At 39.8% G+C, this 24,804-nt stretch overlaps 1 protein-coding gene across 3 annotated transcripts in view; it reads right to left on the reverse strand.

Annotated features, from left to right (window-relative positions):
- Plekhb2 (pleckstrin homology domain containing B2) overlaps positions 1–24,804 on the reverse strand; it is a 35,187-nt gene that overhangs the window by 2,711 nt on the left and 7,672 nt on the right. The window contains exons 2-7 of one of the 3 annotated variants that reach the window (XM_042685185.1): positions 23,642–23,686; positions 20,559–20,711; positions 18,856–18,958; positions 12,879–12,918; positions 11,549–11,638; positions 5,065–5,170 (exon numbers count right to left, since the gene is read on the reverse strand). In XM_042685185.1, the coding sequence (XP_042541119.1) occupies positions 5,065–5,170; positions 11,549–11,638; positions 12,879–12,918; positions 18,856–18,958; positions 20,559–20,711; positions 23,642–23,678 (529 nt within the window). In that variant the 5' untranslated portion in view covers positions 23,679–23,686. Of the gene's footprint in view, positions 1–5,064; positions 5,174–11,548; positions 11,639–12,878; positions 12,919–18,855; positions 18,959–20,558; positions 20,712–23,641; positions 23,687–24,804 lie in introns of those variants that run through there. The other 2 variants (XM_042685184.1, XM_042685186.1) reach the window with 2 other exon arrangements.

Here is a 24,804-nt window from a genome sequence, read left to right on the forward strand (position 1 = left end):
CCATAACTGAACAGAGTCTCCTCACCACCTCTTTTCCTGTTGCCTTCAGCCCTGCCTGCTGTCTTCTGCAGACATGGTGGCAGGAGGTAAAGAGAGTTAACTCCAGCACCAGCCCTCCTGCACCCCACCGGGATATGCCCTCCACTCTCAAACTGCACCAAGAGAAAATAATGATCCTCAGGCTCACCAGGACCAAACACTACAAGAAGCAGAGGCCTGATGAAACTAGAGTCTTGCCTCAAGTTTCCAGGTCAGGCCTACAGGCAATGGTCACCAGGACAACAGACCCATGGCCTCCAGACAAGCGGAGAGCCAAGAATTCTAGTCCAAGTTATGTAGTTCCATTTTTACATTGACATTATATAATGAACATTGACATTATATAATGACTGTACCTGCTCACCCTCCCTCCCTCCATTTGTGTGTAGGGATGGGAGGGGTATAATGGTGGAGAACGAGGAAAGGGGTGACACTGACCAAGGTGCACTGCACTCGTAACTGATATGGAATTGTAACCTCTCTGGACAACTACGTAATAATAAAATATTTCAAAAATAAAAGAAATCTTGTCCAGAAATAGTCCATTTAAAAGCTATTAACTATTTACTTTAAATCAGCTCATATAACATGCTATTTATTTATTTATTTAGCAGTACTGGGGATTGAATCTTAGCAAGCACTCTAGCACTTCATTTATGCCCCAGCCTTTACACTTCCTTTTCAATCACATCTTTATGTGATAAAATTTATGAGACAAGAATAACATTTATGTTAACAATGGAAATTTTTTTAGCACACTTAAACAAATTTAAGCTTATTTTATATAACTGAAATTATAAGTGAAAATATGTTATTTGCTCTCTTCTCCTGTTTATAGCTATAATGCCTCCTGGTCACTAGACAGCTTTCCAGCTGCTCCTGTACTAACAGGGATCTCATCAGGACATGAACACATGTCAGAGCAGACAGGAAGGCAGCAATGCTCCCAGCATATGCCCAACCCAGACATTTACCTACCACATTACACCCATCTGTCTGAATCAACGCTCAAAATAATCCAGTTCAAATGTTCACCCCCAGTTTGTAGATGGGCACACTGGGCACCCCTGCTATACTCTGTACATATGGCTAACAACCACAGCCTCAAAAGCAACAAAGGATGCTATAGAAAAAAAAGCCACAAAGAGTACAATGAGATCATTGTAATCTAAGGATACATAACAACATTAGAAGTGATCATTTTTTCGGGGGGGGGGGGGGAGGGTCATTCGTGGGACTTGAACTCTGGTCTTGGGAGCTGTCCCTCCCTCAGCTCTTCAGCTCAAAGCTAGCACTCTACCACTTGAGCTACAATGCCACTTCTGGTTTTCTGGTGGTTATTTGGTGGTAAGAGTCTCACAGACTTTCCTGCCTGGGTTGGCTTTGAACCGTGATCCTCAAATCTCAGCCTCCTGAGTAGCTAGGATTACACGTGTGAGCCACCAACGCCCAGCAGAAGTGCCATTTTTTTTTATAAAAAAAAAATTCCAAAACTGGAAAGGGTAGCATTTACTCATATAACCTGAAATCTTTAAATATTCCAATTAGCAAAATGCTAGTTACACAACTTGTAAGATGACCTAAAAGATCACCTGGAAAATCTTATGTCTGCCCTCCCCTCACCCCCACCCCCACCCCCACACAGGTCACAGCCCTCATCACTGGATCCAAAGGCCATGTCCTTGTCGCTTGGAAACTGAGCCAAGACTCACCAAGTCATACCTATTATGGCTACCAAACATAACTATTAGGTAAATGGTCAGATGTCAGCAAGAAGGAATCAGCTACTGTTTCCATAACAATGAAGTTAAATAAATCTTCAGGCAAGACTGAAAGCAGGTCACTTTTGCAAACAATGAACTATGTGGAATGGAGAAGCTTTAAGAGATGGGGAGACAGCTAAAATCACATACTTAGAAGTCTCTTTGGGTTTATATCCATCTAGAAACCACAGAGCAACATTATACTAATGCATTCTCTATAAGATAGAACTATAAGCCACTAAACCAAAGGAGGCAACTCAAACAAGGGTCTCAATCTATATCACAACATACCTGAATAAACTCCACTAACGTGGGTCAGTTAAAGCAGAACATTTACAGTATGTCCTGTGTTCATTGCAATCTGTTACCAACTGACTGACCAAGCTTTGGTCCAAATCACACCAAACAGAATGCTGTTAACCAGTTCTGCACATGAATAGAAGGGTCTCTATGGACCCTGGAAGGTAGGAGAACAAGAACCACTTAAGCACCATAGGGTCTCAGGAAAGGCAATGAAGAATACCCCTCTGCCTGCCAGCACACCCTGCTGTGGGGTGACCACAACCACACTTGGGCCTTCTATTCCCTTAATCTGCTGACTAGTCACAATGCCTACCAACCAGTCCCTCGTGCGGCAAGCAAGGGCACCACTGCCCCCATTCCTCATACTAAGAACAAAGAGTAAGTTTGAAATAGCCTTTACAGTTGCTTCTGAATACTTCTGCTCTTCTACACAGAGAAGAAACAGCTATGGCCTTTCACTCTGTGAACCCACACCTCGTATTAGGCTTAAGAGCCCCACCACAACCAGGACCCCAGTAAACAAATGGGCAAAGGAAATAAATTCACACAAGGGGAACATAATTAGCCAGCAATTAACACAAGGCTTATCCTTGTGTGTCAGCCTAAAAATGTAAAATTGGAGTAAATCCAGAGCTCTCCTTTCGACATACTGACATTAGAACTGTCAGAATAACAGTTGGTTTTACAAGAGCAATCATTATAACAATGAGAATATATTTTATAAACTGGTCTGAGAATCAACTTGGTAAAGTGTTCTCAAGACTAATTCTAATCTTTTTGTATTGCTGTTGGCGGTACAGAATTTTGAACTCAAATGTGTTCAAATCTGAGCCACACCTTCAGCCCTTTTTACTTTTAGTTCTCTTTCAGATACGGTCTCCCTTTTTTTTTTTTTTTTTTTTGGTCTCAGTTTGTCATGGACCTCAATCCTTCTGCCTATGCCTCTCACCTAGCTGAGATTATAGACGTGTACTACCATGCCTAGATTGTTTGGAAGATAGGGTCTCATGCTACCTTTTTGCTTGGGGCTGAAACTCAAATCATGACCTTCCTATCTCAGCCTCCCAAGTAGCTAGGATTACAAGCATAAACTATCCATGCCCAGCTACCTGTTAAAACATTAACACATGAAGTAAAATGTGAGAGTTTCCTGAAAAAAAAATCAGAGACAGAGAGGAGAGGGAAATAGAGATTAAAAAAAAGATTAGTCATGATGTAATAACTATTAAAAATACTAAGAACACTACATGAGTCACTACATTACCATAATAATCTCAATACTGGATATTTTAAAACTTTAATAATTTTAAAAACATTGGAAGAAAAATGTCTATTCCTTCTGACAATAATAGGCAGAAATGCACATTAACATACGTTTCATAGAAATAAAAACAGAAACAAGAATTCAAAGCAGATTTACAACAGAAAAAAGTAAAAGCAAAAGCAGTCAATCCTGATATGTACCATCCAGTACAACATGCAACCACTGAAAGCATGTAACAATACTGTGAGGCTCTCTCTGGACAACATACAAAAATTGAAATTTGAGGGAAGGAGTGACATTGCCCAAAAAGAAATGTACACCTTATCTGACTTATGTAACTATAACACCTCTGTACATCACCTTTATAACAATTTTTTTAAAAAATTTAATGAACCTAAAAATAAAAATTCACAACATAAATATAAAAGGCAATATACAATTATATAGACAAAATATTTATATAGAGAAAGTGATTCAAATAAAAATAATTGTGCTAGGATGAGGTATAAATATTTTATATCATAATTATTTTGCTATTTTTCATCTTGACATTAAAAACAGTCAAACAAAATTGAATCCTCCAAAGTACATAGTGGCTGGGCAAAAGGAGAACAAAAAGCTTCTACTTCTACTCAAGCACCAGTCTCTCAGATGCTAATGCACCTGAAGCCAAAAACAACCCTCTAAGAGTGGCTGCGGGTCGCCAATTTCCCTGAAACCACTGTCAGTGTCCACCCCTTTCTGCTGGCAACTCTGCTTAGACACCATGCTACTTCTGTTCACAGCCTATGGACCCCATAAGCCAACCCTCCTGAGCTTCAGGCTCTGATTCCACCATCCAGCAGTGTGTCCTCCTGTAATATGCAATCGATTTGCTTTTCTGCCTTCATCCCTCTCACTGTGGCTCCAGACTCACTTAGAAACTAGCAGCTCTCCACATACACATCCCCATACTGAAGGTCCTCTTGCCCAGGAGACCTAGGACTCCTACCTACTCAGTCCCATTTATAATTTGTTTCAAGTGAGACAAAAAAATGGGACAAACTTCCAAAGCCCCAAATAACATAGCCTCTTGCAAGCCTCTTCACTTCACTGGGAAAGAGATTGTTAGCTCAGTAGTAAAAACTGTCTAACGATATCACTGGAAGGAGGGTCACCTCTCATCCCTTACAATGGGTCTCTTTCTTTGGCTTTCTTTTGCTTCTTAATATAATTCAATCCCAGTAAGTACAAATTATCTTCATGAGAATTAGACTATACATAATAATGAAGTTCTAAAACTCAGGACTATTCTAGCTTTGTAAAATAATGTGTGGATACAAACGCTTATTAAAAAGCAAACATGGGCTGGGAATGTGGCTTTAGTGGTAGAGTACTTGCCTAGCATGCATGAAGCCCTTGGTTCAATTCTTCAGTACCACATAAACAGAAAAAGCCAAAAGTGGCAGTGTGGCTCAAGTGGTAGAGTGCTAGCCTTGAGCAAAATTATCTCAGGGACAGTATCCAGCCCCTGAATTCAAGCCCCAGGACTGTCCCAAAAAAAAAAAAGCAAACATGCCAAAGGCATAGTAGCCAAGTGATCTGTGGTATCTAACAGAAAATACAGTTGACTTAATCTTAATATGAGAAATAAAAATTCTTCAAGGCTCACCAACTAAATGAAGAGAAGCAGAGTAGAAGGCCAGTGTAAGTTACCTGTGTATGGGTACTGGTAGGGCACAGCATAGGCCTGCCCATTTGCAGCATAGACAACTTGAGTTCCTGCCGGGTAGGCACCACTGTAAGGACCGTAGCCATACATCTGCTAGAAAGAAAAAAGGCCCATTAGAAATACATTCCTGAAAGTTCCAAACACCTTGAAACTGCATCTCTAAGTGGCCATTAATAAAATTTGAATCATTAAAAAGGGAAGAAAATGAGACTACATGGTTATGACTTGTTTTAAGATTACTAAAAAATATAAACTAAACAACCATATTTAAAAGTCTACTTTCAGAGTATAAAATGAAGAAGATGTAAAATACAACAAAACAGAGAGCTGGATTTCTAAGAGACTGGGATATGAATTCATTTCCACCATTACCTCAACTTCCAATAGATTCCCCGACCTCTCATTCCACTAGACCTTGTTTTGTTCATCTGTAAAATGATTGGCTTAGACCAGGTGACAGTGACATTCATTCAAACATGTATTTTCCAGGTAAAACCAGCCTAGAGGCAGAACTGTCCCCAGCCCAATTTCAGCTTACTGGGAGGAAAATATAGCGAGGGAACACTAGAGGTCTAGGATTTGATCAGGTAGCTGATTTTCTGGTCACAAATATCTATGAAAGACCACTACCAGAAATAGTCAGAGGAGGTGCCTCCAATGACTGAGCAAATGAATTATGCAACAAGAAACCCAGAGATAAAAGAACAGCCTTGCTTATAAACTCACAGGCACATTTAGACAATTACAATTATGTTCATGATGTCACTACCACCTGATATGAGGAAAATAAGGGATCTGGCATAGATCTAAATCTGTAATTTTAGAAAAGCAGGAGAAAAGACTTCCACTTCTAGAAGGAGTGGACCTTCTTTCCTTATTTCTCCTTCTAAGAATGAGCACTTAAAACTCTGGACATTCCACACAGAACAACATAGGAAGCCACAGTCAGTCTAGTACCCTAGGAATGGAGGGATAACACATGGCAAATCTTCTGCCCTTGGAAATGTGAGCAACTACACAAAAAGGTCTCAAGAAAAGCCTGTTCTCCCTACTCAAAGCTTCTACAAGGGAAAGGGGTAGCTGAGCAAAAGGGAACACTTTTAGATGATAGCTTCTCTACTCTAAGCAAAACCACAGAAAAACCCCCAGCCCAGCCTCATTCCACCAGCAAAGGCCTCGTGTGGACAGCCTAAGCTCACACACTAAGCCAACGGTAACACAGCCTCCCCTTACGGTATTCCTTCTTAGTACTGTAAAAGAAGTCAAGCAGGGAGAGAGAAACTCTATTCCTGCCAGATGAAGGTGGTCCCACTATGGTATGGGGACCATGTGGGCCCTGAAATGACTATTCTTGCCCTATGGAAAAAAGACACCCCCTCCTTAACACCCAGGATGGCATCAGCATAGCCTCATAGATAGTATGTTCCACTCCATGGGAGCCACGGGGTGAGGTCAGAGCAGTGGCCTGAGTCCCCCCCACTTTATCTTTACGATGTCCATTTGCCTTAAAATCATTAATCATATCAAGTACCAGGAAGATCTTAAACTGAATGACAACAGAAAACAGTAACACTAAGGTAACAAAGACTAGAATTAAGGGATAGGATGATGCTCACTGGCAGAGCACTTGCCTATCATGTGCAAGGCCTAAAGGTCCAACTGGGAAAAAAAAAATCTTAAAGAACCTCCATAAAAATATTTCAACAAGGGCTGAGAAGGTGGCTCAGTGGTAGAGTGCTTGCCTTGCATGCATGAGGCCCTGGGTTCGATTCCTCAGCACCACATAAGCAGGAAAAAAAAAAAAAAAGCTGGAAGTGGCACTGTGGCTCAAGTGGTAGCGTGCTAGCCTTGAGCTGAAGAGCTGAGGGACAGTGCCCAGGCCCAGAGTTCAGGCCCCACGACCGGACACAAAAAAAAAAAAAAAAAAAAAATATTTCAACAAGCCTTGATGAACTCATAAGCAAAAAATAGAAACTTTCCCCCAAAATAACAAAATCAAGAAAGATATAAGAAGGTAAACAGATTTTTCTATATGAAGATATAAATAATAAAATAAAAATTTTAGAACCAAAATAATACAATATACACAATTCAATGAATAGGCTCAATAGAATAGCGCAGGGAAAGATTCAGTGCCTTATATCCAAAGTACAGTATCATAGAGAAGACAGACTAAGGAAAAAGAACAACAAACCTAACCTTCCTGTCATCAGTCCCAAAAGGGGAGGAGAAAAGGGTTGGCTGAAAAAATATTCAAAAATAATGGCTTAAAATTTCTCAAACTTAAAACACAAAATCCTATGTATTTCAAAAAGGTAAAGTATTAAATGAAATAAGCTTAAAGGAAGTCCCCACCAATACAAATCAAAGTTCTGAAAACTAAACACAAAGAAAACCAGAGCATGAACAGAAGGAAATAAACAACTCCATTAAACTAATAAAGTGAATAAAGCAAAAGGCTGACTCTGGAAAGAATAGTAAAAGTAACAGACCTGTGCAGGGGGCAGGGTTACAAAAATTACTATTATCAGCAATGAATAGAATGGCGACTATCACATTACAGACCTAACAGACATCACAGTAAGAAAACACTGTGGTGTCAGGCTTGCTGAGTCATGCCTGCAATACCAGTTACTAGGGAGGCAGAAGATCTCAGAGGCTAGCCAACAAGCAAACATGGTGGAGCACCTGTAATTCCACCTATGCAAGAGGCATAGGTCAGAGGATTGCGGCCTGAGGCCAGTCCTGGGAAAAAACTTAAGATTTTACCTGAAAAATACCTAAAGGAAAAAGACTGGGAGCTCAGCCCAAGTGGTTGAGTGCTTGCCTAACAAACACAAGTCTCTGATCAAATAGTTTATTCCAGAAAATGCAGGGTTGGTAAGTATTTGAAAATCAATCAATGTAATCCAGAATATAAGCAGGTTAAAAAAGAAAAAGAAACTACATGATCATTTCAATTGACTCAGTAAAAGCATTGAGTCTAACATCCATTCGTGATTTTTACAAACAAAGACTCTTGGAACTACAAAAAAGAAAACTACCTCAACTTGATGAAGTTATTTAGAAAGAAAGAAAGAGAGGGAGAAGGAGAGGAGTAATGAGTATAAGCATGCTGACCATGGTACAGCATTCCCCCAAACCCAAGAACACATCCTGCCTGACCATTGCCATTCAAAACAATTCTGCAAGTTGTAAGCAATAAGGCAAGAAAGGAAGTGGGAAGCATACAGACTAGAAGACATAAAAGCATCCCAATTTGTACATGCACCTACAAAAAAGGGATACATGATTTTAGTAAGTCCACAGGCTATAAGATCAGCATACAAAAATCAACTATACTCCATGTGAAGAGTAAAATTAAAATACAGCATCATATATAATCACTCCAAAAAGATGAAATACTTGTAAATCTAACCTATCTTGAACTGTTACACTTTTACACTGAAAACTAAAAAATACTGAAGAAAGAAATCAGAGAGAATATAAATAGAGACGCAGTCTATATTCATGCACTGGGAAACTCAATATAGTAAAGATGTTCATTTCTCTCCAAATAAACAGGAAACAAAAGTTTACAGCAATTTCTGTCAAGAACCACACAAGATTTTATAGTATATACAAATACATTAATTCTAACTTACATAAAAAGTGGTAGAATCAAGAGAGCTAAAAGAAAGAAGGAAGAATGGAGGTGGTAGTAAATCAGCTTACCAACTTCAAGACATTACTGTATATAACTACAGTACAAGAACACTATGTGTACTAGAGGAAGAAAAACACATTGATCAAGGGGCCAGAAAAATCAGAAATAGACACACACCTTATAAAAATATTAACTCAAAATGGGTCACAGTGGTAAGATAAAACTTTAAAATGGTAAGATAGTAACATAGGAGGGAATCTTAGGAAACCTGGTGAGGTATTAGATATAACAACAAAAGAATGATCTAGAAAAAGAAAAAATGGTGACTGGAAACATTTAAAACTTTGTGAAAGGCCTCATTAATGAGTACAAAGACAAGCAATGGAGCTGGGGGATGGGTAAGGCTCAATGGCAGAGCACTGGCACAGCATTAAAAAAGCTCCAGTTCCATCTCCTACACTGCAGGGGGAAAACAAAACAAAACAAACAACAGAAATGACAAGCTACAAGCCATAAATTTGACAAGAGTCTTATCTCAAACATACAGATAAGAACTCAAACTGAGAGCCAGGGGCTCTTGCCTGCAATCCTAGCCATTCAGGAAGCTGAGATGGGAGGTTCAAACTGGAAACCAGCACAGGCAAACAAATTCAAGAAACTCTTATCTCCAATAACCAGCAAAAATCTGGAAGTAGAGGCATGGCTCAAGTGGTAGAGTTATAACTTGAACAAAAAAAAAAGCTGAGTGTAAGTCCTGAGTTCAAGCCATAGTACCAGAACACACACACACACACACATATTCATAGAAAGAAATCTTAAATGTCAACATTTTTTTAAATGCAATTATAAAAATGAGAAAAGAAATGAAGAGATATTTCCACTAAGGAGGAAATACAGACAGTAAATAAGCACATGAGAAGATGTTCAACATCAACAGCTTTAGGGAAATGCAAAGTAAGTCTACAAAGAGCTACTACTGTAGCTGGGACAGCTAATAAAAAACAAAAACAGTGATAATACCAAGCCCAGTGAGGATTCAGCAAAACTGGATCACTCAGACATCACTGGTAAGAAAAATCTAACTTAAAAAAAAAAAAATTAGGGCTGGGAATGTGGCTTAGTGGTAGAGCGTTTGCCTAGCGTGCATTAAGCCCTGGGTTTGATTCCTCAGTACCACATAAACAGAAAAAACAAGAAGTGGTGCTGTGGCTCAAGTGGTAGAGTGCTAGCCTTAAGCACAGAGAGGCTCAGGGACAGTGCCCAGGACCTGATTTCAAGCCCCAGGACCTGATTTCAAGCCCCAGGACATGGCAAAAAAAAATTAAATTAAATTAAATTAAACCCATACTTAACTATGCATAGGACTCAGCAATTTCACATTTGGGTATTTATCCCAAAGAAATAAGACTTTTCATCTGTACAACCTGCACACACAAGTGTTTGCTGTAAGTTTTACTAGTAATAGCCAAATGCTGACAACAAAATACCCCTCTGTGGGAAAATGTTGTTCCATACAAAATGTAGGATATTTGTACCATGGAACACTATACAGCAATAAAATGGAACAGACACGCTAGGAACCTGCGGCCCACTCTCATAATCTTAACTTCTTTGGAGGCTGAGACCTGGAGGACCATGGGTTCAAGGTCAGTTTAGACAGAAAAGTTTAGTACTATTTTAACAGAAGAAGCTAGGCATGGCAGCATACACTTGTCATCCCAGCTATAATAGGCAGCCTAAAATAAGTAGATCACAATAGAAGCTTATGCCTACCCAGAAAATAAGGCCCTATCACAAAAATAATCACTGCAGAAAAGGAGTAAGGTGTGGCTCAGCAGGACAGCACCAGTGGAGGGATACACAAGGATGAACCTCAAGGGCATTAATGCTGAGTGACAGGGCCGTTATTCATCACTGAAGTGAAGAGATTGGCCCTGCTGTGGGGAAAGTGTGTGTGTGTCTAGGAAAGGAGTCACAGGAGGAAGGCTCTGTGAAGATCTGTCATGAACAGGTTGGTGGTTACTACAAGCTACACAATAACACAGGATTACACATAGTACTGTATCAATTTAAAATTCCTGGCTTTAAGCCGGGCACTGGTGGCTCACGCCTGTAATCCTAGCTACTCAGGAGGCTGAGATCTGAGGATCTCGGTTCAAAGCCAGCCTGGGCAAAAAAGTCTGTGAAACTCTTATCTCCAATAAACCACCAGAAAGCCAGAAGTGGCGCTGTAGCTCCAGTGGTAGAACGCTAGCCTTGAGCTGAATTGCTGAGGGACAGCGCTTGGGCCCAGAGTTCAAGCCCCACGACCAACAAAATAAATAAATAAATAAAATCCTGGTTTTGATGCTATCTAATATGCAACAATCAGAGAAACTGGTTTAAAAAATACCGAAATCCGTACTGACTTTCTGCAACCTTAAATATATACCCACTGCAACTGATTTAGGTAATTTTTTTTCAGGTCTTTTCTCACCTTCAAAAAAAAATTCTGATTATAAAGAGAATTCAAATCGATACATATAAACTATAAATCTTCAAAAATCTCATTATTTAAAGCAACTATTATTAACATGATTCATCTTTGAGGCTTATCTTAAAATAAACCCTGTGAACATAAATTCAAATAGATAATAGCTGCTTTACCTCATAAAAACATAAGTTGATAAGGAACAATTTGTTTCAGAAAGTAAAAGTTTAAAGTACATTCCTAATCTCTGCTACTGTTTCATATTAAAATCAAAACACAAAGACACAGGACAGCAGAGACCCGAGAGAGCCCTCCTCATCTGAGTGTGACCCTGCTCAGGTGGGCATCCTACCTCAGCTGTCGGTGCGGCATAGGCCATGTACGGAGGGGGCGAGGAAGCCACAGCAGCCTCATCGGACAGGACTGCTGAGCCAACATATGCCTGTATGGGAAGAGGACAGGTAAGAGCCAGAAGTACTTTTATTTTGCAAGTGAAAGGACCAAGAGCTATGAGAAGTAGGAAGCCCTGATGGTGGAGAGGAGTGGACAGAGCCATGAGCATGCTCTCTTAGTCCAGGAGCCAGGCAGCTATCCCTGTCCACTCTGCAATATCCCTGTCCACTCTGCAACAGAAACAGCCTTGATGCTCCACTGCCACACAAAGGCTGTAAAAAGACAGCATGCCACTCTCAATTCTCTGTTCACAATCTGACATGGAGCAATTAAAGATGTGTCCTATACAGTCTTTTTATTATTATCTCTAGGTATTTGTACAAAGGGAATTCAATTCAACGTATCAGTTTGTAGGTACAATACACCTTGATCCACGTCATCCCTTCCATCACTTTCCCCCTCTCTCAACCCTACCCATCTCCTCCATTTACCTAGTTCCATTTTTAGTCTATTTTTTCAGCCTTTTTTTTTTTTTCTGTCAGTTGTGAGGCTTGAACTCTGGTCCTGGGTGCCATCCCTAAGCTCTTCAGCTCAAGGCTAGCACTCTACCACTTGAGCCACAGCGCCACTTTTAGTCTGTTTTTTTTTTTTTATGTTAAAATGTTTATTCAATCGTTCCCCAGTAGAAAAGAAAAAAATAAATTACTGTTTTCTAAAAAACCACACAAGAATTACTGGTATTTTGCCCCTAACAAGGAACTGCTAAGACTAATTTCACCTAAAAAGAACATTTGCTGTAGGAGGTGACTGGAACTGCTGAGTAGGCATACAAAAAAGAATATATTAGGCTAACAAGAATAGAAAACACTGGCATTTGAATAGTAGGCTTTTTTACATTCTTTCCCTACATGTACAAATTCTTCTGTAAGCTTCATCTCATTTTTTTTTCTTCCTACAGAGATAAAGGAAAAAACTAAAAGCCCATCTTGAAGAATGAAAGTGTTGACCAGAGGTCCTGCTTGCTTGATTGCCTGGTAGGCAAAGTGGGACCTACTGCCTCCAAAACCTCCTAAGATCAGAATCAGAACCAGAGAGAAGTACAAAGCCCAAATGTCGTGAAATCTTATGCACAAAATAGATACTATAGTTCCTTTTGGACTTCAGGACACAGCACAGCACAAAACAAAACTGCAAAGTGCAAACATTTCTAGACAACATTGGAACTGGCATGCCTGTGTGAAGAGGGCTGTGCTATGTTCTGGCCATGGTGACAGCCATTAGCGACTTACAGTGTTTGTTCTGGAATCCTGCAGTGTAAATTTCCAGGCCCTGGAAAAAAATAAAAAGGTGCTTTAATTAAGGTTATCTAACAGTTCAGTGATTCCCAGATTCAGGTTAACATCAGAATTCCTGAAAAGACTTGCTTAAAGAACAGGTCTTCAACTTTCCCCAAAATAAATACAAGGAGTATATCCCCCCCAACACACACATACATATACATTTTTAAATATACCTATTATGGAAAAATAACATTTTAAACACAATGAAAACTAATATATTTGCTTTATTTCTTAAATAAATATGAAATATGCTGCAATTTGCCTTGCAGTTTAAGTCACATAACTAGATCTAATTAATTTTTAATAGTTTTCTATGATATAGGTAAGCTTAGATAGCCAGTAATGTATTCCAATTGAAAAGAATGTTTAAGCAGGTGCCTGTGGCTCACACTTGTAATTCTAGCTACTCATGAGGCTGAGATCTGAGGATCATGGTTCAAAGCCAGCTAAACAGAAAAGTCTTTGAGACTCTTATCTCCAATCAACCAGCAAGATGAAAGTAGAGCTGTGTCTAAAGTGGTAGAGCACCAAAATTGAGAGCATAAGTGGGGAGGGGAACCACACAAGATCAAGAGGCCCCAAGTTCAAGCCCCAGTAAAGGTAATCGTACACACACACACACACACACACACACACACACACACACACACACGAATGTTTTTCTTAACCTTATTACCCTTGGTACTCTTCAGTAAACATTTTCTACAGGATGAATTTGAATGAAATGCTAGATCAAAGGATATAAATATCATATCAAAGGCCCAGTAGAAAGTGTGTAACAATCCTGCCTAATCTTCCCCTACATGGCCACAAAAATGAGATTTTTAAATCTTAAATTTCACAAGAGTTTTCTCAGTTGTTGGGTAATTATCTCTTCTTCCCTCGCCCCTCATTCTTCTTTCTAACCTTCTTCTCTCATCCCTATCATTTCCATCTATGTTTTACTATCTCCTTGAGTTGAAAGATTAACTCATATTTTCAAATGTTCTGGTTTTCTAATGAATGTATTTCACTTGCAAAATTTCCCCACAAAAGGCTGGGAAGTTGGCTCAGTGGTAAAGCGCTTGCCTTGCATGCCTGAGGCCCTGGGTTCGATTCCTCAGCACCACATAAGCAAAAAGGAAAAAGCCGGAAGTGGTGCTGTGGCTCAAGTGGTAGAGCGCTAGCCTTGAGCTGAAGAGCTGAGGGACAGCGCCCAGGCCCAGAGTTCAGGCCCCGCGACCGGACCCAAAAAAAAAAAAATTCCCCCACAAATGTGGGGAACCTTGGCTCAAGCTGCTAAGGGCACTACATGCATCATCCGTGTACCTTACAAGTATTGTTTGTTTATCAGGCAGGACAGTCCAGCCTTTGGTCTACAGATTCAGTTCCATTATTCCAGAAGATTTTTCTTCTTGCACTGAATTTCTAAATGCCTCTTCTTTGGATTCTGTGCTTTCTGGATATCAATAATCTTTCTGAATCCTTTTCATCTAACATAGCTTTCATCTTTTTCTCAATTTTTTTTCTTTTTACCACATTTTCACTGAGATTTCCTCCACGCCAATGATTCACTGTTCAGTTGGGTTGTAAACCAGGGGAAACGTTAGCTTCAAATGTAAATGATACCCCAAGAGGGCCAAGGCTATAGACACAATGGGCACACACCCTAACCCTTATGCTTCCATTCTACAGTAAGAGACAGAGGACAAGAGAGTAGGAAAGAGAGATGTCATTTTAAACATGGCAGCTGGGCTGGGAATGTGTCTTAGTGGTAGTCTCCTTAGCATGCGTCATGCCCTAAGTTCAATTCCTCAGTACCACATAACAGAAAAAGCTGGAAGTGGTGCTGTGGCTCAAGTGCTAGCCTTCAACTAAAGAAGTTCAGGGACAGTGCCCAGGCCCTAAGTTCAAGCCCCAAGACTTCAAAAAAAAAAAAACATGGCATCTGGAAAACCACTCTGGAATCATTCCCTCTGTCATGCTTTCTCTCTCTCCTCCCAATCCCCACCCCACTCTTTCATTCTGAATTTTGTGCATTTGAACTGAGGACCTCGGGCTTACTTGACAGGCATCCTACCTCTTGATCCACAGTTCACAACCTTGTTGCATTAATTATTTCAGAGACAGAGTCTCATCATTATGTTTTTATGCACAGGCCAGACTAGAACACCTTTTTGTCTGTACTGACTTTGAACCTTGATTCCCAATTAGCAAGGATTACAGGTGTAAGCCACCAAACCCATTCCTTTAGTTTTGAGTTCTTTGAAACTTTATTTCTGCTTTGCTAGCCTCCAAACCAGGAACTTTTTCTGAGGCTTGCATCTTCCTTTCCATATTTTTTCCTTAAGGCATATTTGTAGAGTTGCCCAGCCATGGTTATATGCCCTAATCATGTTTAACCTGGAAAGGGATATCCAAAATATGTTTGCTCTGATGATGATGAGTCACTTTTCCATAATGTCTGACTAATCAAGCATTACCTGGCAGACCTAGCCTTGCCTGTATCCACAGCAGTTTGATGGACTAGATGTGACCCACAACTACTTTTGTATAATTCAAGGGCATGAGGTAGAAGAGATTTTTTTTCTGGGACAGAATAGGCCCCTTCTGAAAGATGTGGGTCTTATATTCTTTAATGACCATATTCTTTTGAATCTCTCATGCTAATTTTCACATCACCAGCCAGAGAATTACCCAACGCAGGTAAGCATCAGTGCCTTCAGTGCCCTGGCATGAAAAACCCTAGGGAACCTCCCAGCCTCTGATAAAGTCACAGGAATATCTGCTCTGAAGAGCTTTACATTACCTTTCCCAAAAAGTATTTTACTCTTAATGCTATCACTCACAATTACAGACTATTACTACAAATTTAGAAGGTTTTATTAATTCATGTTATGCTGTCTCTAAGATCAAACATGAGGATAAGGACAGTGATAAAACTCAGAAGAACTGTCTACTTCACTTCTTTGGCTATTCACAGTTAGTGCATGAAGTCCAACTTCTGCTGTGGAAATGTCTTCCCTTCATTTCAGAAAATAATTGGAGAAAATTTGTCAGGTTCATTTTAGCACTTTTACTCAGGAATCTCTGCTATAGGTTGAATTGTCTCATCAAAAGATAAGTTTAAAAAAGTGTTTAAAGCAGACAGAGCAAGTTTATTTGAGGCTGAGTATGAGACTCTGGCAATTCAGCTGAGAAACTGACTTCAGATCTATAGCCCCCAGAACTATGAGCAAACCAGCTTCTGTTGCTTTCATTATGCAATTTGTGGTACCTAGTGTAACAGCCCTGAGAATATCTCTTATTCTACTTTTTTACCAATCATTTTATTTCACATTTGCTTCTTAGTACCAGAATAAATAGTTGCACTTTGTATCTTCTACCTAATCTCAAACCTTATTTTCCTAAGGTAATGTGACCATCTCACTTTAAATGAAACCATGGATACTGTCAACATAACTACTGATAGGTGAATTTTTTAGTGATTTACCATACTTTACCAGTTTGTCTTTTTCTGATTATAGGAAGCATTTTCTGTTCCTTTTATTCCCCTGGTTTTAAAGGTATTATTCTCCATGTATTTCCCACCTAATTAATGCCTTTAACATCAGATATAGAAGGCCAGACATGGTGGCACATACCTGTAATCCCAGCTACACAGGAGTTAGAGATAGGGGGAATCATAAACCAAGGCTTACCCTGGGTAAAAGTGAGACTCTACCTGAAAAACAAACTAAAGTAGAAAGGGGGAGAGATGTAGAGTGGTACAATACTTGCCTCACAAGCATTAGACACTGAATTCAAATCCCAATACCACCAAAATAATAATAAATCAGACACAGATACAAACTCCTATTTTTTTATTCTAAGATTAGAGCTAACTCTCTCCTTCAGGCAAACCTTCACCATATTTTTACTTCTTCTACAAAAGGAAAAAAAAACTCCATGTTTTGCTGAAACACTCTCAAGTGCTAGTTCTAGTTGTTTTTTTCTACTATTGAAACATTTCACATAATCACCATTTCAGCCCCAAGAGAGCATAGCAGTTGAGACTAATCCATTAACTCCATGCCAGGGAATGTATGATGGGAAGAATGATGGCCCATAAAGATGTCCACATCCAAGTTTGTGAACATGATGGTTTACAGGGCAAAAAGAGACTGTGCAACTATAATTAAGGCTAAGTACTTGGGGTGAGGAGAGTATCCTGGAAAATCTAGGTTGGCTGAAACGAAACACAAGTCCTAAATACATATATAGCCTTTTCTGGCTATAGAGCTAGAGCAGTGGCAGTATGACAAGACTGGCACATTTTTGAGGAGAATAGGGCTAAGAGCCAAGGAATGTAGGAAGCCCTTCTATACTGAAAACGTAAGAAAATAGATTCTCCTATAGAGTGCCTATAAGCAAGGAAGCCCCACAAATACCTTTTTAGTGAACTTTATTTAAACTTCTGACTTTCAGAGTATCTGCCTACCAGTGTAAGGTCCCTGTTCAATCTCCAGTATCACCAATAAAAACAATATAGAATAATGTAGATTCCTGTGCACATACTAATAGTAGAGCTTGGACGAAGGGTCTGGGTACTGTCCCTTTTCACTTAAGGCTAGCACTGTACACTTGAGCCACCCCTCCACTTCTGGCTGTTTGATAGTTAACTGAAGATAAGCCTCATGGACTTTCCTGGCTGGGTTGACTCTGATACTCAAATCTCAGCCTTTTGAGTAGCTAGGATTACAAATATAAGCCCCCAGAGCCTAGCTAGTGTAGATTCTTTGAAGCCACTAAACTTGTGTTAATTTGCTAAAAGAATGAACAGAGAAGCTAACTAATTCTTCTATTCCTCAATTTATATACCAAGAGGAACAATATCTACTTTGTAAGTCACGATGATAATTAAAATATCTACAAGGCAGTTATGTCCATGCCTAGTACAAAGTAAGTGTTCAGTATTTGTTAACTTACTAAGTAGTAATGATAGTTACAGCTTATGAAAGGACCAAATTAGCCTGATACATGTCATTTTTTTATCCTTCTCTAGGAAAGCCATGATTATCTCCCAGAATACACCATTTAAGATTAACTGGTACAAATCAAAGAGTATAAAAAACAAGTTACATCTGGTATTTAAACCATAGAGTTTGGCATAGAATAAACATTTATCTCAAGGATAAGCATGAGCATGAATTAACAGCAGCCACTGACAAAATGGTCTGTGAGCTTCTATGAAAATGTAATTTATGTGCAAATACTTCAGTGATCCCTGCTAGCGAATTCTTACCAGGTCCAAAATTAACACACTGTAATGATACACAGTTAACAGAAAAAATTCATTTTCCTATATCTCATTCAGCCAGTGTTTTCAAAGATCTAACCTAATGATAATGCTAATGTCAACAGGCTGAGGACCATTTTATTTTGCATTTTAGTTCATGATCCCTTCTTGCAGAGCTAGTAGATGAAAGTAATTGTGACCAAAGCTAAGTGATACTACACTTCTTAAAGATATATTTACATTTTTTTAAAAGACGCAAGAAATAACTCACCTATGCCTATGAAGGTACCTAGTGTGACTCTGACAATAAAAAAAAAAGCATGGGGGGGGAGCACAAAGTGACTGCCACTACCTTCTGCCACCCTCATGGCCTGGCAGTCTAGCTGGGCAGGTGTGACAGGCAGAACCTGCAACCAGGAAAAAGTCCTTGTTACATTCCTCTCACACACTGCTAAGTCCTATGTTCCCCTGCTTGAGGAAACTCCAATCCCATTCTTTTCTCTTTATGATAACTAAAAATTAAACCAGTAACTACCTTGTAAATTAAACACACAGAATCAAAGCATGGGGTTAGAGCAATGGCTAAGGTAGTAGAGCACCAGCCAATGAGTAAAAGATTCAGAGTTTTAATTCAGGATGCAGATCAAAAAAAAAGAAGAAAAAACTCACAAACAATCATCTGTGCTTTCTGCACAAAGACTAACAGTTTTCCCATCTCGGCAAACAATCTGCAGCAGACAGTCTTTTGTCTTCCCATCTGGAGGCTGAATGTCTAGGAGGAAAAAAGAAGACAGAAGAAGCACTTACACAGTTGGTTTAAGATTTCTCCTTACACATTCTAAGACCTAACAACTTAGATTAGCAAAAATCTGGATAAGAAATCTCATGCTACATCCAAGAAATAACCGGTAGCCTTGTCCAACCGTGTGAGAAGGAAACAGCTAGCCTGCCCATCAGGAGTGGTAGTTAGAAGACTTCCACAAAACTTAATCTTTTCAAGTTCAAAAGCCATGTACATATGACAAATAAGATGATGTTAAGTGAAATGAACCCCAAGATAAATATTAACATATTTAAAATATACTATGTGATTTTTTTGTTTCTCTTGTATGTTCTTCTCCCATGCTATAACCCATTGTCACTGTATTTGATGTTAGTGCCCTGCATCTTGTATATACATTTCTCTAATTTGGGGACGGAAAGGAAAATAACAAAATGCTGAAATAAGGATGCAGGTTGACCCACTATAACAATGAGATGTACAAAACACTATGTTGAAGACAAACTTTACAACTTGGGGGGGAGGAGGGAAGAGTTGGAGAGGTGGGGAGGAAAGGGATGATAGGGGAAAACAAAGGAGGAGCTAACAATGCTGGATAGGAAATGTACTCATCACCTTACTCATGTAACTGTAAACCCTCTGTACAGTATTTTTACAATAAAAAAACATTTTTTTAAAACTAATCTGTTCAAGTGAATATGAGAAGTAATTCCAGGAGAGTATGATATTGTAGAAGCCAACAAGTAGCCAGAAGCCAGTGACTCACGCCTATGACCCTGGCTAATCAGAAGGCTGATATCTGAAGATCATGGTTTAAAGCCAGCCCAGGCAAGAAACTCCATGAGACTCTCATCTCCAATTAATCACCAAAAGCCAGAAGTAGAGTGATGGTTCAAGTGATAGAGTACCAGTCTCTAACCAAAAAAATCTAAGGGACAGGGCTCAAGTCCTGAGTTCAAGCCCCAGTCTGTTCTGACACATGGAAAAAAAAAACTGATATGTGTCTGTTTCTGTCACAAAATAAAAATCCCTCTTGGGATTCTAACATCCGATTCCCTCTCCAGCAGGTGATAGGACATGAACTGAAAGGGCCTAACTCAGATGAGAAAATCTATCTGAATGAACTCTATGGTTCACAACCTAAGTGCCTATGACCCCACTGTAGCTACCCATCTTGGATGGAAACTCTCTTCAGTCTATTAACAAATCCATATACAATAAGAAAAGAAATCCAGTTCCTATTAAGATTGAGAAAGGAGTTAGATGTCAGTGGCTCATGCCTATAATCCTAGTTACTCAGGAGACTACAATGTTAGGATCACAGTTCAGAGCCACCCTGGGCAGAAAAGGGACAGTAGCCTCTTATCTCTAATTAACCATCAAGAAGCTGGAAGTTAAAATGTGGCTCAAGTGACAATGTACCAGTCCTGAGTAAAAAAGCTAAGGGACAATACCAACGCCCTGATTTCATGCTCCGATATTCTCTCTCTCTCTCTCTCTCTCACACACACACACACACACACACACAGATACACACAAAAAAGACTGCAAAATGGCAGGTGACAAAATAGAACAAAGCCAAGAAGCTTACCCCGACACTCATGCCCCATGCGAAGATTGATGCAGTCCACCGGCATATGGACTTTATCCTCAATACTCTGCCGAGTCTGGTCATCATAATAGATTAGGTGGCCATCTGACCACAGGTCAAACCAATTCTTCTTCCAGCGTTTCAAGATTGTACCTGAAAATATAAGAAGATAGCTTTGGATGAAAAGAACAAAGAGTATTCTTACTTACAGCAAAAACAAAGGGAACTGTCCGTTAGCCCGAAGCATACCTACACAGAACTTAGTAAAGCCATCCATCAAATTGTTAGTGGAAACAGACAGTATGGCTTCTCTATACTGCTGTAACAAGGCTTCAGGCAGCACATTCTGCAGATACAGAGGAGGCTACCAGCCAACGGGCAAGTCCCAAAACAAACAAGAAAAGTTAGGCTTTTAAAAAGCTTGCAGGTTCAAGTCGGGGAGTGCCTGCCCAGGAAGCAAGAGGCCCTGATTTCAAACCTATATACCAACGCCCCCACACACACAAAAAAAAGCTGGATTAGAGAGTCACTAAGCAAATGATTATAATAGCTCTTTGGAAAAATGTTTTTTTTCTGTCCTTAAGAGCTTTAACCTAAACTTTTTTCTAATATTGCCCCTCAGAAAACTCAGAGCCAAGATCCTATAGCTCACACCTGTAATCCTAGCTACCCAGGAGGCTAAGATATGAGGATCATGGTTCAAAGTATAGGCAGGTAAGTCCATGAGACCCTTATTTCCAATTAACCACCAAAAAGCCAGAAGCAGAACTGTGGCTCAGGTGGAAGAACACCAGCTTTGACCTAAAAAGCTAAGAGACAGAGCCCAGGCCCAGCAGCAGCGCATACACACACACCCACCCACACACACACACACACACATACACACACACACACACACACACACACACACACAAAACACAGATACAGATGGAATCATGCCCTAGGTAAACAGGCACATATTACCTGGTACATCCCCTATCCTTCTATTTTGTTATCTTGGACCAGGAATTTGCTTCATAACGTTGTAATTTCCTTGCCTGCTGGGAAAGAATCTCCTGCAGTAGACTCTAGGGCAAATCTTAACTTCCAGCACTCTTTCTCACCCTGTTCTTGACCAATAAGCATAAATCTCCTTCTACTCCCGACATGTTCTTTTATGTGACATCCATCCTTCCTATTACCAATACTATACACTTTCTCATTGTAACACCAACATCCACATGATGGCCAGGGCATGAGCTACCCAGAAACCACCAGACTGAGCCACAAAAAAAAGTTGGAATCACCAGGCTAGGAGTTTCTGCCCAAGTATTCCCCCTGCCACTAAAACTCTTGACTGGGAATGCTCAAATCAAGTTGTACGATAGAGGCAAAGTACTAGCCCCTAGGTCTATGTAGGAAAAGGAGACCAGAGTACCACATGTCCCACATGTATACCTCTGCTGCTATGCAACCCAATAAATGTAATAGATGTCCCCTCATTTGTTCTTCTCAAGATTGATTCTTCTGCTGTTAGTAAAGGAAAAGCAATCCACATTTCTAGAGATGGGTCTATAAAATAGTCTTCTAAATACACACCTCTGAAATAGCTATGGTCTATTGCTAGGACCTTTGAAATGACTGGGTAACTTCAGGCTACTATGTGTAACATCATCAGGCTAGGCACTGGTAAGGAGCAAAAACACTGGTACACAAGATACTGTCCACTACAACTACAAACCACTTACAGTTAAATATGGTGGGAAAAGGAGAAAACCAGAGGACATCCAAAGGACCAGAATAAAAGTGGGGGAGGCAAGTATTCAGAGATGTTTGAGCAACTTCTTCACAGCCAAGGAGTGGTTGGGATCACAAAACCCAAAACAAGGAAACTTACACTAAGACTAGCACTAAACTCTAACACACCAAAACTTACTGTGTAAGTCAATATTACAACAAATCCATCTGTGCTAAAGGATGGATATGATACATGGTATCCTATGGTTAGGAAATAAAGGTCCAGGTCTAAGAATGTATAGACAGACACTAACAAGCTGAAGGGCCACATTTGTGTCAAAATAGTGTTAATGATGGAGTCAGACCTAGACAAATTGCACTGAATCTCCACTTGAACAAGAAACAATAGCACCTGCCAAAACTTCAGACAAAACAATGGTTTTTAATAAACTATCTAAAGCATGTAGTTGACTCTTCCCTGCTAGATTTACAACCACAAATTAAAGTCTCTAAACAGTAAATAACCCATGCTTTTGCTCATTTTTTGCTAAAGCCATAAATAACGTAATGGTCACTTTTCCTTAATTTGTCTCTAAAACACAAAATAATCTACTTATTCTTCCTTTAATAAACAGACCCAGCTTCTCCTGCTTTAAAGTAGAGGATGACTTCCTCAGAGATGAGCAGACAATATATGAAGAACATGTCCACAGAGACAAGTCTAGGACAGTGGACCCCAACCTGCAAGAAATGAGCTTCTCTTCAATGGAGCTGCTTTGGAGACAAAAGTCTCTTCAATAAACTATGTCCTCAGTCAAATTGTCCTCCAGAATCTGAGTCACAGTTCAATGCCCAGTAAGACAGATACTACTTACAGGCAGAGACTAAGCCCCAGTGACAACCTAGCAGTAAGGTGTGGTTAGAGTCAAGTGGAACCTCAGGTCAGCCATTAGTAATAAAGCAAGCTGTTAGTAATGGGGAAGCAGCAAGAACTGTCACTGATACCTCATTCCCATCAAGAGCAAGCAAGGAGGAGCTCCATGTGTGTATATTTATAGAGTTCTAAAAATTCCCAAGAGGAAATTCAAGGCTACTACATTAAAAAGGATTTCTGATTCATTTTTAAATGTGATTCATTTCACTTGCAACTACGAAAATAGAACATGAAACCTGGTGAAATTGTTTTCGGAAGGGAGGAAAAGAGAATGGTAGAAGGGGTGAGACTAATTGGAATATATTGTAAACAAGTGTGGAAACAGAACACTGAACTGCCCCTCGGTATAATTAACATAAGCTAATGTTAAAGATGTGATTCATGTAGGCAAACAGAAATAAAGATGTGCAGAAAACACAGCACATGTACTCACTCTGGCGTAGCAACCATCCACTCTTCACAAACGCCATCTCTTCACCTACAAAAGGAACAGGCAGGTTCAGAAAAATATCCAAGAAAAGAGGGACTCATCTGGCCCAATTCTCACTCCTCATGTCCTTCAGTGTGAGCAGAACACTCAGAGATATCTCACATCACTGGCCACCTGACCTCCGGTGTCTCCCATTCCCAGTTTGAACCACACTACCCACTTTGCTGAATCAAACAGAGAGGAAGCAGTCCCAGGATTACTAAGATCCAGCTCTGATAAAAATGTATGGCTTCTTATAACTCTCCCAGTGTCCTAGGGGCCTAGATGTCCAGCCCCTAGCTTTACATCTGGCATGCCCAGCAGACTGACATGATACAATCTGGGCAGGATAGCAGAAATACCAAGGGAAAAAGCTGATAAAATTAACTCCATCACAGTATTAAAAAAAAAAATGTTCCACAAGCCTTAGTCCTCCTACACCCTATCTGAAACCTTATACTCTGAAGGTTCTAGCATTCCTTGCAGTTTTTGCCAACTCATGCTATCTATTCTGCAATCTTTCGCCTCAGACATACAGCCAGCATCCACTTTGTCTCAGTAATCACAAACAGAAGCAGCTCAATCCTGCTGTCTGCCACCTTCTGACCAGCAGGGACCAGAATGCAGGTGGCTAATCCTAAAGACAGAAAATCTCACAAAGGTGATCCACCAACTAAACCCAAAACCCACTCTAATCCAGGGATTTCTGCTAAGCAAAATTGTAGGTTTATCCTTTAAGCTAGGTTGAATTTGGTTCCCTGCATTAACACACTGAAATAACATTCTTCCAACAGGATTTGAGGTAGAGAAATATTATCATGTGCTCATTGAACAAATATTCTTAGTGTAGCTAAGAATTGTGCCCAAATTGCCCTACACACTGGAATTTGGCAGTTCAACTACCTACTTTCATGTAGCTTACACTCTAATAGTAAAGAAACAAGTGAGAAAAGGATTTAAAAGCCAGGCTATATGTTGCAGACATTACATTTCTGCAATGTTATTACCTCCATTCACACCAAACTGGAAGGGTAAAATGCATTATACCAAAGTGCAAAGCATGACAAATCCCTATGCCCATATCACATAAAAAAGAATCTCTCTAGCAACAGCTACTTAGCAAAAAG

This window comes from Dipodomys spectabilis, unplaced genomic scaffold (assembly GCF_019054845.1).
Source record: "Dipodomys spectabilis isolate Male_0828 unplaced genomic scaffold, ASM1905484v1 ptg000094l, whole genome shotgun sequence".
In the NCBI taxonomy this organism is placed as follows: domain Eukaryota; kingdom Metazoa; phylum Chordata; class Mammalia; order Rodentia; family Heteromyidae; genus Dipodomys; species Dipodomys spectabilis.